At 39.3% G+C, this 15200-nt stretch overlaps 1 protein-coding gene across 1 annotated transcript in view; it reads left to right on the top strand.

Moving 5' to 3' along the window:
* The window catches only part of TNS3 (tensin 3), a 136214-nt gene that overhangs the window by 107409 nt on the left and 13605 nt on the right, over window positions 1-15200 (top strand). The window contains exons 19-23 of the mRNA XM_053993578.1: window positions 2687-2858; window positions 5585-6228; window positions 6873-6959; window positions 10909-11037; window positions 13295-13390. Coding sequence (XP_053849553.1) covers window positions 2687-2858; window positions 5585-6228; window positions 6873-6959; window positions 10909-11037; window positions 13295-13390 — 1128 coding nt within the window. The remainder of the gene's footprint in view (window positions 1-2686; window positions 2859-5584; window positions 6229-6872; window positions 6960-10908; window positions 11038-13294; window positions 13391-15200) is intronic.

Raw genomic sequence — 15200 nt, 5'->3', positions numbered from 1 at the left:
CAGGTGTCATGGTTTAAGCGCAGCCAGCTGCCAAGCCCAATGCAGTTGCTGGGCACTCTCCAACCCCCAGGATTAAGGAGAGAATTGGAAGGGTAAAAGATAGAAAACTCATGGATTGAGATAAAAACAGCTTAAGAGGGAAAGCAAAAGCCCTATACACAAAAGCAACACAAAACAAGGAATTACTTTACTTCTTCCCATGGGCAGACAGATGTTCAGCTATCCCCAGGAGAGCAGAGCCCATCACATGTAATGGTCACTTAGGAAGAAAAACACCATCGCTCCAAATGTCCTCCCTGTCCTCCCCCCATTTTTTATACTGACTGTGATGTCATGTGGTCTGGACTATCCCTCTGGTCAGTAGGGGTCACTTGTCCTGGCTGTCTCCTCCCAACCTTCCCATGCACCTCCAACTGCTTTGCCAGTGCGGCACTATGAAAAGCAGAAAAGGCCTTGGCTCTGTGTAAGCCCTGCTCAGCAATAACAAAAATATTTCTGTATTATCATTACGGTGTTAAGCACAAATCCAAAAGATTCACATACTAGCCTCTGTGAAGAAAGTTAACTCTACCCTGGACAAAACCAGCACAACAGGTAAACCATGTGCTGCTAAACATTCAACTTCCAAAAGTTGTGTCCTTTTCTCATCCTGTGAGCAGAAGGCACCTTCATGCTTTCGCATCAGGTTTATATACACAGTTATAATATACCCTTGAGCTTTCTTTTCTTCAGGCTGTACAGTCCCAGCTGTCTGAGGCTCAGCCCCTGCTCCTATGAAAGATGCTTCAGTCGCAGTGATGGTGTCTTTGTGACCTTGTGCTGGACTTGTTCAAGCAAATCCCTGTCTCTCATGTACTGAGGAGTCCATAAGTAGGCATAGAGATTCATATGTAGCCTCTAATGCTAAGCGGGGAGGAAGGATCACCTCCCTTGACCTGCTGGCAGGACTTTGTGATGCAAGCCGGAGTACTATTACCCACCTTTGACATGGAGTTGTATTGCTGGCTCATGGTCAGCTTATTGTCCATGAGAACCACCAAGTCCTTCTCCACAGAACTGTCTCCAGCCAGTCAGCCCCCAGCATGTGCTAGTGCCATGGATTATTCCTTCTCAGTTGCAGGAGTTTGTATTTCTTCTTGTTGAACTTAAGATTCCTTTTTTCCCATTTCTCACATGTATGAATAGCAGCACAAACATCTGGTTTGTCAATGACTCCTCACAGTTTTCTGTTGTCTGCAAAACTTGCTGATGAAACTTCATCCCATTATCAGTGTTGTCAATGAAGGATGTTGAAGACTATTGCTCCTTGTATCAGCCCCAGGGTATAATGCTATGACTTGCCTTCCAGTGAACTTGCTGCAGCTGATCACAAGCCTCTCAGTCCAGATATTCAGGCAGTTTTTATTAGATCTCACTTCCACTTATCCAACCCTTGTTTTATCAGTGTGTTTATGAGGATATTATTGAAGACCAAGATAAAAACCTTACTAAAGAGGAGGAACATCCACTGCTTTTCCCTTAGCCACTAAGCTAGTTGGTTTACTGAAGAAAGTGATCTCAGTGGATATGCACAATTCCCCTTTTGTAAATTCATGCTGACAACTCTCAATCCTTTTTCTGCCATGTGTTTGGAAGTGGTTTCCAGGGTTCCAGTTGCTCCATCACCTTTCCAGAGACTGGGGATAGGTTAACCAAGCCTGCAATTCCCTGGATCATCCTTAATACCTTTCTTGGAGGAATGAGTGATACTTCCTCCCTACTTGTTCTTAAGAATGTCTCCCAGCCATTGAGACCTTTTAAAGATTATTGAGAATGGTCTTGAAGGGTATCAACTAGCTCCCTCAGCTCTCGTGTGTTCAACCTCTCAGTCCTCAATGGATTCAAATATGTCCAGTTTGTTTTAGTTCTCCTTTGCTTAGTCCTCCTCCACTGAGGGTATGTTTTGATCAAGTTTTTTCCCATGGTCTCAGGGGCTTGAGGTTCCCAAAGGCCTGTCTCACTGATAAAGACTGATATGAAGAAGGTTGTACCTCAGTGTCATCTGTGTCCTTATACACCAGGTCCCCTGCCCCATTCAGCAAGTGGGCCCCACACTGAGACCCTCTAGCTTGCTACTACCACCCCCTGTTCCCTCCGTCATGCTTTCTTAACCAGAAGGACCCTTTCTCCCTGGAAGAGACTTCCTTCCCCCCACCCCCAGCAATGACATGAGGTGGTATACAATAACTCCAGGTCCTGGCCATGCCCCCTAAGGCGTACTGCAAAAATTAACTCTGTCATGGCTGGGACCAGGACACACAGTTTTCTACTGGTATTTTAAGTGCAAATGGTGCACTTGACTAGACATACCTGATTAACACTGTGGACTGTGAAATGCAAAGCATCTTGGAACAAACAGTCCATTCTCATCTTCAGGGTTAGAGAATGTATTCTGGAGAACTGATCAAACAGTTTGAGTGTAGCAATTCTGTAATCTCTATTCCCTCTGCTATTTGACCTGCTGGATGTTTTCAGCAATCAACATAATTTTGTGAAATAATATCTACTGCACAAGCAAACAAAAAACCTTCCTTATAATCTTATTAAGAGAAAACTAAACTATTTTATGAGTACTTTTTTCAGTACAAGGTTCATAAAAATGCATGTTGTTTTTAAATTTGCATTTACTTTGTTTTCTTTGCTGCAGAATCTCAGAGTTACATGGAAGCCATAAAACTCTCTGTGGTGATGTCTGATGGCACCGTGGGCACAAACTCTTCTTTGCTGAGGGCCAACATGCAGACTGATCCCTCCTTTCAGCGCTGTTTTGCATCTTCATGTACTCTGGGAAATAGCAGTCCTATCCCAGGAGCAGAAAGGTAGGAAAAGATTCACCTACATTATTGTTTAGTTCTCATAATGATAGTTCCCAGCCAAGACGTTATGCTTACATCTTCCCTGCAGACCATTTTCTAAGAACTTTGAGGTGGGTTGTAACTGCAACTCTGGCTACAGAGAGTGGTACACAACTTTCCCAGGCATTGTCCTGGGGAAAGCTGTGAGAAGATTAGAGAAGAGAATGAGAAATAATTTTTATCTTCACTTGATGTACTTGTTATTGTAAACATGTAAAATGTGTTATAGAGATTTGTTTACCAAAGAGTGATTTCTTAATTGGACAATAGTAATAGTGTTTAGATTCAAAGACCAATCTAGTCTGTCAGTATCAGACTGTCTGCAAAGGCGATAAGTTTCTTACTTAGTATAGTATAGTGTAGTATAATAAAGTGAATGATCAACCTTCTAGAATCATAGAGTCAATGCTAATTATTACCCCATCAAGGACATCATGCTATGACAGTGGGTTGTGACCAATGTTGGTTTCCATCGGCTGGATTTTAACACATACACAGGTGTTACTTTTATGTGACGGACACAATTAGCTTTGAAGATAAGTGAGAAGACAAACATAAATAGAATTTTATAGCTCAGTTATGTTATTTGTCCTAACACAAGCTCATATATATTTTTCTGTGTGCTTAACTGGCGTCTCTGATGTTTAACTTGAAAATTCACATTGCAATAAGCTGTATATGAGAAAAAGGGAGCACTCTTCTCACTGCAGACATATGTTTTTAGTCAGTAAAATGTCAGTAGATATGCTTTGGTAGTTCATAGCTGATTACCTTTCAACGGATCAGCAGGCTTAGAAATTTTATTATTTTATAATTACGTTGTGGTAAACATGTAGGGCTCTAGACAACTGTGTGAATAGTATAAATTTACAAAGCAGTTCTTGTACAAAGGAGCTTACAGCATAAGCTAAGAAATTGCAAGAAACAGTAAACAAACAAGGAGTCCCTAGTTACTATTTGAATGTTCAGAAGACCATAAAAATGCATGATCAGTCATTAGCTGTGCACTATATTTACTCAATGGACAAGGTGGTACATTAGACCTGAAGAAGTTACCTTCTCTATCGCTCTTCAAAAGCATTCCTTTCTGGTTAATAGTCCTATTCTTGTTTTTGGCTATTTGGCTCCTTTTTCACAGTAAGTATTTGGGAATACTTCTGGTTGGAGTGTCAGAGTGTTAGTACTTCAAGTATGTCATTACCTATTTATCTTTTATTTATCTTCCAATCTAATTGGTTTCATTTTCAGTTAGTACTAAGACTGTGACAGAATGTTTTGGTTTTGTGATAATGCATGTGAACCTTAAGATGGAACAAAATATGTTGGTATTTGCTGCAGAGGAGGCAGTGTACAATTACAAGTGGATATGTATTAAAAGCTTATCAGGCAGTTCAGTCATTATCAAGTTTACATTCCTACTTCAGACTTTATCTAGAAAATCTTGTTAACTTCTTTCTAAATATTTTTTCTATATTTTTTTATTTCACCTAGAAGATAGCTACAGCTCTAGGGGTTTTTTTTCTTGCAGCAATGTCTTCTTCAATTTGCTTACCTTCCATATTTTTTAATGGCCTTTCTAATTTGAGCTGTTTAAATCTACTGGCATTCATTTTCACAACTCCCTTTAAAAAAAAAAAATCCTTTTTTTTTTTTTTTATATGTATCTTATGTCAGATTTTTATCTTTGCATTTCACAATGAGTTTTTTCTCTCTGGATTTGGTAATATTAGTAATATTTTCCAGATACTGCCTGAGGGCATTTGATTTTTAGAAGCAAGGAGACAGCTTAAACTTTTATTAAATGATTTTATCAGATGCTTAGTTTCTTTTTGTTTGGAAGGACTTTTTTTTTTTTTTTTAACTTGAACAGGTAGAATTGCTACCCAGTAGAAAAACAGAATGTTTACTGTTGAAATATTTAATTCTATAAATCAGAATTTTTCCACTGTGAAATAAATTAACCAGTGGACCTGCCTCCTTTCTTTTTTTTTTTAATATAAATTGTATTGAAATAGATCTGGTCCACAAGTTATTCCTTGTGAACTGTGTTCTTACCATTATCATAGTTACTGATTTGTTGTATGATGGTGCGTAACCACCTCCTCAGCCCATTTATTTTCATTTTTATTCTGGTGAGCATAAGACACTCTGCATGTAAGAACTGGTATGGCCGTGTCATATTTCTTCCATAAACCTCTACCTCTATGCAGCTTTGGCATAAGAGATTGTTGCCTCCTACTGTTATTTTTTAGGTAGCATTTTAGCTCATCAAGACCACTGTATGTGAAGCAATGCTGCAAACAGCCTCACTAAACTGATTCATGTTAAAATTAACCCCCTCAAACAGGGAGAAGTATTTTTAGCTGTCATTAATTTCATGGAATGGTTTACAGTGCAAACTCAGAAACTATCCCATCCACATGGCTAGGTGGAGGATGAGATAAGACATAGCATAATGATGTACATTGAAGAAGTTATTGGTTAGGGTAAGGTTGGAATCTGATCCAGCTGCATTACCTGGTCCAGCATGTTTTCAAAGAGCACCCTGAGATTTTTGTCCTGAGTGTGATGTTTAATTTCTTTCAATGACTACTGAAGTACGGGTTTTACAGTACATTTTAAGGGAATTATGTGGCTGGTGTTTTATTTTTGTGTTCAATTTTTAGCTTTTTTTTTTTTTTTTTTGACAGCTCTTCTGCAGCAGAATATAATGAAAAATATCATGAAAACAGCTCTAAAGCTTCCCTGTCAACCCAGTTTTCAATGGGAAACACCAGGCAGCCAGGAGGTTACCTTGTGCCCTCTGAATTTTCAAGTGCTGTGGAGGATGTCTCTCTCCTGTCTCATTTCCAAACTCCAGGAATGCAAGTTGTCACCCTGAGCAGCCTGGAGAGTTCACCAGCAGAGCCACACCAAGAACATGGTATCAGCAGCAGTGCCCATGCCTACCTGAGCTACAGCGCAGGTACCAGGGACAGTAGCTCCCCCCAAGAGCAGACACAAGCTACTTACATAGCCAATGCTAGTACATCTAAAACGCTGAGCTCATCAGCGGCAAGTGCTGATGACAATGACTTTTTGACACAAAACTTTCTTACCGTGGCCTCTGGACCCAACAGCCAGAACAGTGCAGTTCTGCATCACCATGGAGGGAACCTACATGCTCAACCGCCTCTTCCAGAGAAGAAGAGGTCCTCTGAAGAACGTTCCTTTGCCTCTGTGTCACCTTCTTCAAGCGGCTTCTCTAGCCCTCACAGTGGAAGCACAATCAGCATTCCCTTCCCAAATGTCCTCCCAGATTTCTCAAAAATGTTAAGCCCTTCCCCAGTGCCAGGTAGGTTCTGTATCAGAGAAATGCAAAATACATTAGATTTTATATGAGTTTATGAAAAGAATTGGGGGGGGGGGTTAAAAGTGGAGAGGGAAAAAAAAAGTAGTGGAATGAGAATGGCACAGAGGACTTAAATGTTTGCAGTAAATGGTGCCAGTTCACTGTCTTTGCATGCATTATTCAGGAAACAAGGCTTCAGATTTCTTCTTTTGCTTCCTAGAAGTCAGCCATTGGGCAGCCTACCTTTTCAGCTGTCAGACTACAATGGACCTGCATTGAGTGTTGAGTCCAATTTCATTTAAAAAGGGCTGGCTTCTCTCTACACCTTTTAGAGTTGTGCCAAGAAAAGTAAAAGATGTACATGAGTGTTCATTGGGCCCTATTGAGAAGTTTGTATTTAATGCATCTTTATAACTAAAATAAATATTTTAATATTTTATAGATTTTGCAAAAAGAAACATTGAACATGCTTTCAGAATCTTAGTATATGTTATTATATTTGCTAGTTCTAAAGCAGCTCAGTTTCTCTAAACTGTCCTAATGATGAGTTTTTTGAGTAATCATGGTGATTGGAAGTTGGAAAGAAAAGTAAAAACGATTTTGTATTTTAAAAAATTCTTGACTTTTTTTTCCCTTTTATTTCACAGAAAACACAGCTGATAAACATCTGACCGTAAAATTTGTTCAGGACACATCCAAGTTCTGGTATAAGCCAGATATTTCAAGAGAACAAGGTATATCAATTGATAAATATTCTGACATATCCGTTCATAGAAAAGCTAGTTGGTAAAGTCTTGATTTTAAATACATACCTGATCTCTAAAAGAAATATAAAACCTAGAAGGGCCACAGACAACCCCTCTTGTTTCTTTTGTTGAAAGGCTGAATTTGAGTGCGGAGTGCTGAAAAATATTCAGTCAATCAAACAAATTATTAGCCTAACTGAATAAATTATGAAGTAATATAAATCTACCTGTGGTAGCTGCTGCAAATGCTCTTTGATGTGAAGCTGCAGATTTTCAAATGGCAGATATGCATGAAACAACACCAAATGGCTGTCTGCTCTTTGAAACTTTTGAGTATAAGTGTGCTTTTCTGACATGATCTCAGAATAATTCATTAGTTAGGTCACCACAAAGGCATCCTCACCCACCAGTCATTTTGTCGCCTGAATTTCACTGTCAAGCGACATACCTTATTTCTTAAAGGTCACTACCATGGAACAACATCTTTGTGATGTATGATGCAGATACAGTACTTCTATATGTAAATGTATTATTGAGTGAACTGAAGAAAGCTTTTATTACTTACGTGAAAATTAATAATTATGAGAACCAGGAGTACTGCATCTGGCATACAGGAAAGACATAGACAGACCTGTTCGAACGAGTACAGAGGAGGGCCACCAAGTCGATTAGAGAGATGGAGTACGTTTCTTATGAGGAAAGGCTGAGAGAATTGAGATTTTTCAGTCTGGAGAAAGAAATTCTCCAAACTGAATTCAGAGTGACCTAATTGCAGCCTTCCAGTACCTGAGGGGAGCCTATAATAAGAAAGATGGAGAGGGACTTTTTAGAAGAACATGTAGTGGTGACAGGGCAAGGTGAAATGGTTTCATACTGAAAGTAGGTTTAGATTAAGTATTCGAAAAAAATTCTTTACTGTGTGGGTGGTGAGGCACTGGAAGAGACTGCCCAGAGCAGCTGTGGATGCCCTCCATCTGTGGAAATGTTCAAGACCAGGCTGGATGTGGCTCTGGTGTAATTAAAGTTGTCTCTGTTCATGGCAGGAGCACTGGAAGTAGATGATCTTAAAGGTTCATTTCAATCCAGGCTATTCTTCCATGATTCTATGAACTTACACACTGTCCCTCCAGCAGTATGTATACAAGCATGCTGGGTGCTTGTTACAATCCACTAATCATAGAGGAGCAAAGTGAGCTCTCTGTGGATTCCAGACAGAAACTTCAGGTTTGAATATTCTGTCAAATGAGGCTAAAACCAAACAAGATTAAATGTTGATACCAAAAAATTGATATATTTTCTTTAACAGTGAAAGAGAAAGAAATAGAAGAAGAGGTTGTGGGGGGACAGGAAGAGTGACAGGAACAGATTAAGTAGAAATATATCATCCCTCTGTGGGTTCCAAGATTAATACAAGTTGGGCCAGGTGGGAGTGCCCAGGTACCTCCCCTGAAGTTTGATACTCACTCTTGCAAGACTCTGAATTGGTTTCATCACTTTGCATCATGTATAGTGCTGTGGTGCAGGGCCTCAGGAATGAGTCTGGGGAGTGCTTTAGGGATCTTTTTTGGATTATGACATTCCTTAGCTGCCCCTCATGTGAGTGTTGTGTGGATGTGGCTTTCCCAGAGTGGGGGGTTTTACAGCTGAGCCAGTTTGTGTAGAGGAGGGTGGATGTTCACTGCCTCTGACCAGAGGTCATGACATATACCCAAAACTATCCTCCTCCCCCCTTGGTTGGGGAGGAGTCTGTGCAAACCTGGTTGCAGATAAGCCTGTGGGCTATGGCCTCCACCCTGAAGCCAGCTGGGGATGATTTTCAGGACAGCTGCTGAGCTTGGCCCTCCTGTGAATGCATCCTTCTTCCCCAGCCTTATCAATTTCTTTGCAAACCTGAGATGATTGAAAAACAGTGTCACTTCTATCTTATCTTAAGCTCTTTTAGGTGGCTAAACTCACAGTTCAGGGTTTCAGTCAGGAGGTCCATTCAGGGTGGGGTGAGCTTTGGTGGTGCAGCTTCGTTGCTGTAGCTTCGTCATACACTTTTGCCATAATGGGCAAAACTTCTTTACAAAAGTCTTTCAGCCATGAAACTATATAATTTCAGTCTCTGACAGTGATTTCCAAATGCAGTTCGTCTGACTGTGCTTGTGTTAATACTGTAATACTCAGCTATAGTGAATTGTGATTAATGAGATAAAGCAGAATTTTAAACTGGGATTTTTTAAAATGTGGTTGTCAGGAAAAATCACTAACTAGTTCTGCATTGAGAAGGATATTCATACTAAACCAAAATAGTGTGAACTTCAGCTATTGGCAAATGATGAATTGCTATGTCTGTCTAGTTATTAGGTTCTCAGATGGTGAGGGTGTTCTTTTGTAGTGGTAAATATGATGCCAGGGGAACAAAGATCACAGAAAACAGAACATTCATTCATTTCTGGATGATACTTTGCTGATCTTTTCACTCCAGTCCCCTTCACGTTATCTACTCACCACCCATAATGAGAGTCTTTAAATATGCAGAAAAATACCTCACGTTATGTGTGTCTGGTGAGGGAAGTAGATATAAAGCAATTTTAAACCTGACTGCTTGAACAAATGAAACAACAGTCTTCCCAACCTTTTAATATGTCTCTTTTCATCTTTTAAATAAAACTTCTGTAAAAAATGTTTTAAGGTACTCCTACTGATTTTTTTTTTATCTTCTTTCCCCTGTGTTTAATAGACTGCTCCTGTGACAAATTATTACTGTATCCCTTTGTATTTAGAAGTGCTATGTACTGCTTAATTGCAGGGTTTTGTGTATTCATCCTTATCCTTTCAAGACATATTGTTGTGGAAAGAGGTTCTTTCTTTTGCCACGTGACACGTGAAGAGAATAGAATGCATACATGTTTGCTTTACTTGCTTTGACAAGACAAAAGAGAGAATTATGTCTTCATTTTCCTGATTTTTTTTTACTTCCCCTTTTTTAATGAAAATAACTTTTGCTTTGTAAACATCGCTCAGTCCTTGCAAAACATGCCTTTGTGCCCCATATGCATAATATCCATTTTCTGTATGAACAGTCATACATTATTAAGGAGTTAATTAAGGAGTCCAGCATCAAATTTGGGCTCTTTCTATTGTTTCTCTGAAGGCATACTGATGATTGGAAATTCTAGAAACGAAGTATACTGGTATACACAAGTATTTCTAAAACTTGTATGGGGGAGGAAAGAAAGCAAAGTACAAAGATTTTATTAAGATAAATCATTAGATTAACTTTTTGTCTGTTTTCAAAGTAAGTTTACTAGATTTCAAAGTCTGCAACTGACTTGTGCAAAGTAGCAGCAATTTCCCTTTTGCAAGTGTTTCCTTTTGGAGAGGTCTTCATATTGCACTTTCAGAAGAGATCCAAAATACAGATGAAAAATACTTCAAAGAGCAAAATATACACTTACATTCCTTCCTCTGCTTTAAAACTCCTAAGGCAGTAAGGTAGCTTTGCAGGGACAAAAACTTGGTGGATGAGAATTAATCTGTTCTGCCTGTTGAGGCTGAATAGGAAGTGAAAAACAGTGCTGTCTAGTCAGTGTGGCAATCTTTTAACAAATTGACAAAATACAAGCAGAAGTAGACTTGCTCTTGCACTGGTTGTAGGAATTCCGGTGGGATCTGAACACTCCTCTTAGTTTAAAAACCAGTAAAAATCAGGGTTCTGTACTTCAGGATTCTTTTAAAATAAGTATCTGTGAGATTTGGACAAGGTGTTTCCTCTTAGGTCCCCCAAATATGCTTGATTGTGTTTTGTTGTATAGCAATGAGGATAGAGAAAAGGATCTTACTTCTTCTGGTGTCCTATTCATTATACATTTGTACTACTGTACTTTTTGAGTGTGTGCATTGTTCTTAAACTGTTTTTTGAGTTTTGTCTCTTTTTTGGAATCCCTTGCAGCCATTGCTGTTCTCAAGGAAAAGAAACCTGGGGCTTTCATTGTTCGAGACAGTCATTCTTTCCGGGGAGCCTATGGCCTGGCAATGAAAGTTGCCACACCACCTCCTTCTGTGCTACAGTTAAAGAAAGGTACTTCTATATGTTATTTAAAAAGCTATACATAGTAGGTAGTCCTTATTTGTGGGTAGCAATCTGTTGGAATCTTCCCCTCATCTCATAAGTGCAGCTTGAATTGCAGGTTATATTTGATGTGTTGTTAAATGAGACTGGATACGATGCCTGTTATACTGTATGGTTTCACCATGATTTCTGTTGTGGCTGTGCATGTGTTGTACCTCATCAACATAACAAAATTCAATGTCATCTCAGCAATTGGTCTTCCCTAGCAATCAGAAGTTTGCATTTGATTCACAGGCTACAATGTAAAGTTTTCACTCGGCTGGAGGGCTGAATATTTTTTATCCCAAAGTTTTGTTTTGAGACAGTTCTATTTCAGATATAAATCTGAAGAGATTCTTAAGGATAATTGTTCAAAAGAAGTGGTGATTTATATATCTACTCTGTCAGCTCTAGTCCCTCCATATATAACTCATGCCTGACAGTTGTGAAACATAAAGTGAGAAGAACATGCAGAAATCATTAATTGGTATATGGAAACTCAGCAGCCAATATCTGTAGTGTTCTTGGTTCCATTTGTACTACTGCAAGGTTAGTGGAGTGGTTTTTATTTCTGCTGTCTTTGTTTTAAAAAGCTTATTATGTTTCATTAGTACATAATGACTGGTGAGGTAGGCAATTAAGATTACAGTAAAGCATTTATTCTTAGTGCTGTTTTTATGGAAGTATGGTTTTGGCTGGTTTTGTTTGTTTTTTTTGTTTGGCTGTTGGTTTGGATTTGCTTACTCTGCAGCAACTTTAGCAGTTCAACTCTATCACAGTAACAATTTGAATCTGTTTTAGTCTCGTGTCTTGAAACAATTTTTAATAACAATTTGCCATGTAGTCCTTTTTGTTGCCAATAAACATCAGCAGAACCACTCCAATGACTTAAAAAGTGTAGGCGTACTGGGGTGATGATAGCAACAACTAGGAGACAAATTGAAAGTGGCTTGTAAGGTGTTTTTAGTAGACTTTTCTTATAATCATTGGTAAAGTCCAGGAAGACATGAAAGCTCAAACTCTGCCAGTCTTTAAGAGACAGTTTATATTAGTAGTAGTAAGACTAACGTTCTTCCACTTCTCGCTTCATGATACTTAGCTTTTTTTGTTTCCACTGTTTAATCCCAGAAGGCACAGATGGTTCCGTCTTGTTCCAGGCTTTCCCTCCCCACATATCTTGTAGTCATTTATTTTTCATTTGGTGGGAGCATAACAGCTGTTTGAAAAAGTGATCAGTGCAATATTTGCTTGCATAGAAGTTTCTGCTATCCATATTAATGCAGTCATCTGTATTGGCCTGAAAGTCAACCCTTGAGGTGTTTCCTGATAGATCAAAGGAACACCTGTTTGTAGCTCTTTTGTTAAGGTTTGAATGGTTTGATAGCTTTGTCCTGTTGGTATGAAATAACCTTTTAACTATTTGGAGAAGGATTAGTTTTGTAGTCAGGTATGAAATACTGTGAATCCATCTTCAAGAAATATTTGTCTTAATTATATGTCTGCATATATATGTACATGTTTAAAAGAATGATAAATCTCGAGGGAATTTTTACATGTCTCTTGGGCTTTGAATCTCCTCTTTTAATCCACCTTTACAGTTCTGGTTTGTTTTAGATTCCTGAGATTAAAACTGTCTTAAAATCTAGTGAAACCTTAGTGTTTCATGTAAATGTTTGTTTTCAGGAGCAGAGACATAGCACAAAACTGCAGACATTTGGAAACATAAAAATGCACTGAGAGAATTGCCATCATTACTTTTGTGTAGCTTAATCTACTCTTAATCTGGGGAACTTCTGTGAACAGAAATGTCACTGGAAATGGGAATATTTTTTTCATACTTCTCTTTCTTGTCACTTTGGATACAAGTTCTTTTAATGGGCAAATGCATCAAAATTTCTAACCATTCATTTTCCAAATTTCTGTTCCTGTCTGTAGCTGGGACCATATTTGGACATTTTTGGACACCAGTGTATATTTGGATGTCAGTCACTTAAGAATATAAAACCATTTCCTCTGGCTGTCTAAAAGTGAGCTGTCTGCTTATTTGTTTTTTGAAAAACAAACTTTTAAATACATCTTGTAACTTGCAGAGTAGGTCTAATTGTATTCTTTGGATTTTGTATATAAAACATTTGGTAGTAATGTGGAAAAACTGCTTCATAAAGACCTAGTTTGTGAGAGTTGTCTGTTAATTGCTTCTTTTCATGAACTTTCTTTTTCAACATAGTTGGAGATTTGTCAAATGAACTTGTAAGGCATTTTCTGATTGAGTGTACTCAGAAGGGGGTACGCTTGAAAGGATGCCCGAATGAACCATATTTTGGTAAGTACTGTGCATCACAGGGACTGAGAAGATGGAAACAGTTGGCATTGCAAGTGCTGACTTGGGTAGAATACAAATGAGAGACTACTTTGAGTCCTGGTGACTTCCGTAGGTACCCATTCCAAGGTTCCAGGAGCTTTTTACACATTTACCTTAAGCAGATGTGCAGGGCACTCTAGCATAGATGCACATGACCAGTCTTCAAACAGTCAAGCTTGTCTATCACTACCAATGTTGCTGCAGAAAGCTGAGCTAAATCACTCTTATCATCCTAATTGATTTGGGACCTTTTGTCCAGTGTCCCATTTATGCTGCATATTAGGTGGCTAAAAATGACACCAGAGTGAGATATTCACAAAATACATTATGCTATGTCAGTACATTATTTAATATAATATGATGGGAGTACAATACCTGTCATGGCAAACAGCCAAAGACCTACCTAGCTGTTGACTCATTTGCTTTCTACTCATTTGGGGTAGGAGGAGAAAATAGGATGGGAGAGCTTATGGGTTGAGATGAAAACAGGGATGCTAACCAGTTACAGGGCGAAAGAAACTCAATTGGGGAAAATTATTTTAATGTTTTTCCAATTAAAATCAATATTCAGGCAGTCAGATGTTGAGGGATACATTCAGTGAAGATAGCTGGGTTTGCAAGCTGGAAGTGCAAACTGCAGATTGATCTATGGGTGTCCCAGGCAAGAAAGAGGCCATGACGTGCTAACTTTTTGCATAACAAAGGGCTCAGGGACCTGTGTGGCCAGGTGACCAGACACTCAAGAGGTGCAGCAGCAGCAGCCAACCCCTAGACCTTCCTGCCTTTTGATTGTAAGGGTATCTCTCCTCGGAGGCTCCCATTTTGAGCTGTTACTTTGTTATTAAATTGTTGCACCAAAATTAAATTGTTTTAATGATCTGGAAGTCTGAGACTCTGCTAAGGGAAACCTGGGGTTGAGCTTCTGAGGCAACATCTGTGTATATACAGTGTGTATATAAGTGTGGGGTGTGTAGCTGTGAAGGGGCTTTGAGTACCTGCTCAGGTGGTGTAACAGTGACTGCCAGAATGGCTCTTGGATGGTCAGACAGGGAAGTTTCCTTAACATGAAAAGACAAGTATTAAATAACACTTTTCCTTCCCCTTTTCCAAGCTCAATTTCACTGCTTCCTCCCAGACTCCTCATGCCCACTGCAGTGGGTGTGAGGGATGGTGCTTCATCCCTCTCCCAGTTTTTCCTTCCTGGGATGTGGGCTTTCCTTGTAGGCTGCCATCCTGCAGGGGAAAAAAAATCTGTTTGAACATGTGCTCTCTGTTAACCACAGAAAATGTCCCATCTGTTCCATTGTGAGATCCTCCAGAGGCTACAGGGTGGAGGATGGCAACTTAGATACCCAGAGCACCTCCTTCTCCTCTTTCTCTGTCCGTGGCATTCTCTCTGCTGTATCTCACCCAGCCTTTTTTCCATAGGTGCCCTGCAGTGGGTCTGCTGGAATGGGCTGTGTTTGGCATGAACTTTACCCAGAGGTCATCCTGCAGCCCTCCCAGCCCTTGTTACAGGCCTTGTCACATACACCAAATATACTTGTGAAAGGGTCATCTACCATAAAATTAACAGATGTGAAATTAAAGTCGTATTTAAAATAAAGGTGGATTGAAGTTTATCAGTATTTGGCATGAGACTTACTTTAAATGAGAACTTTTAGTCCATTCCTACCTCAATCTTGAAGTACTTGTTTAGGCACCTATGTAGCCCTACTAGTCATTTAGTTTGAACATCTCCTAGTCTTTCAGTTTGTACAGCCTGTGCTGG

This window comes from Vidua macroura, chromosome 1, assembly GCF_024509145.1.
Source record: "Vidua macroura isolate BioBank_ID:100142 chromosome 1, ASM2450914v1, whole genome shotgun sequence".
In the NCBI taxonomy this organism is placed as follows: domain Eukaryota; kingdom Metazoa; phylum Chordata; class Aves; order Passeriformes; family Viduidae; genus Vidua; species Vidua macroura.
The sequence above is the reverse complement of the archived record's forward strand: the minus strand, read 5'-3'. Positions and strand labels throughout refer to the sequence as shown.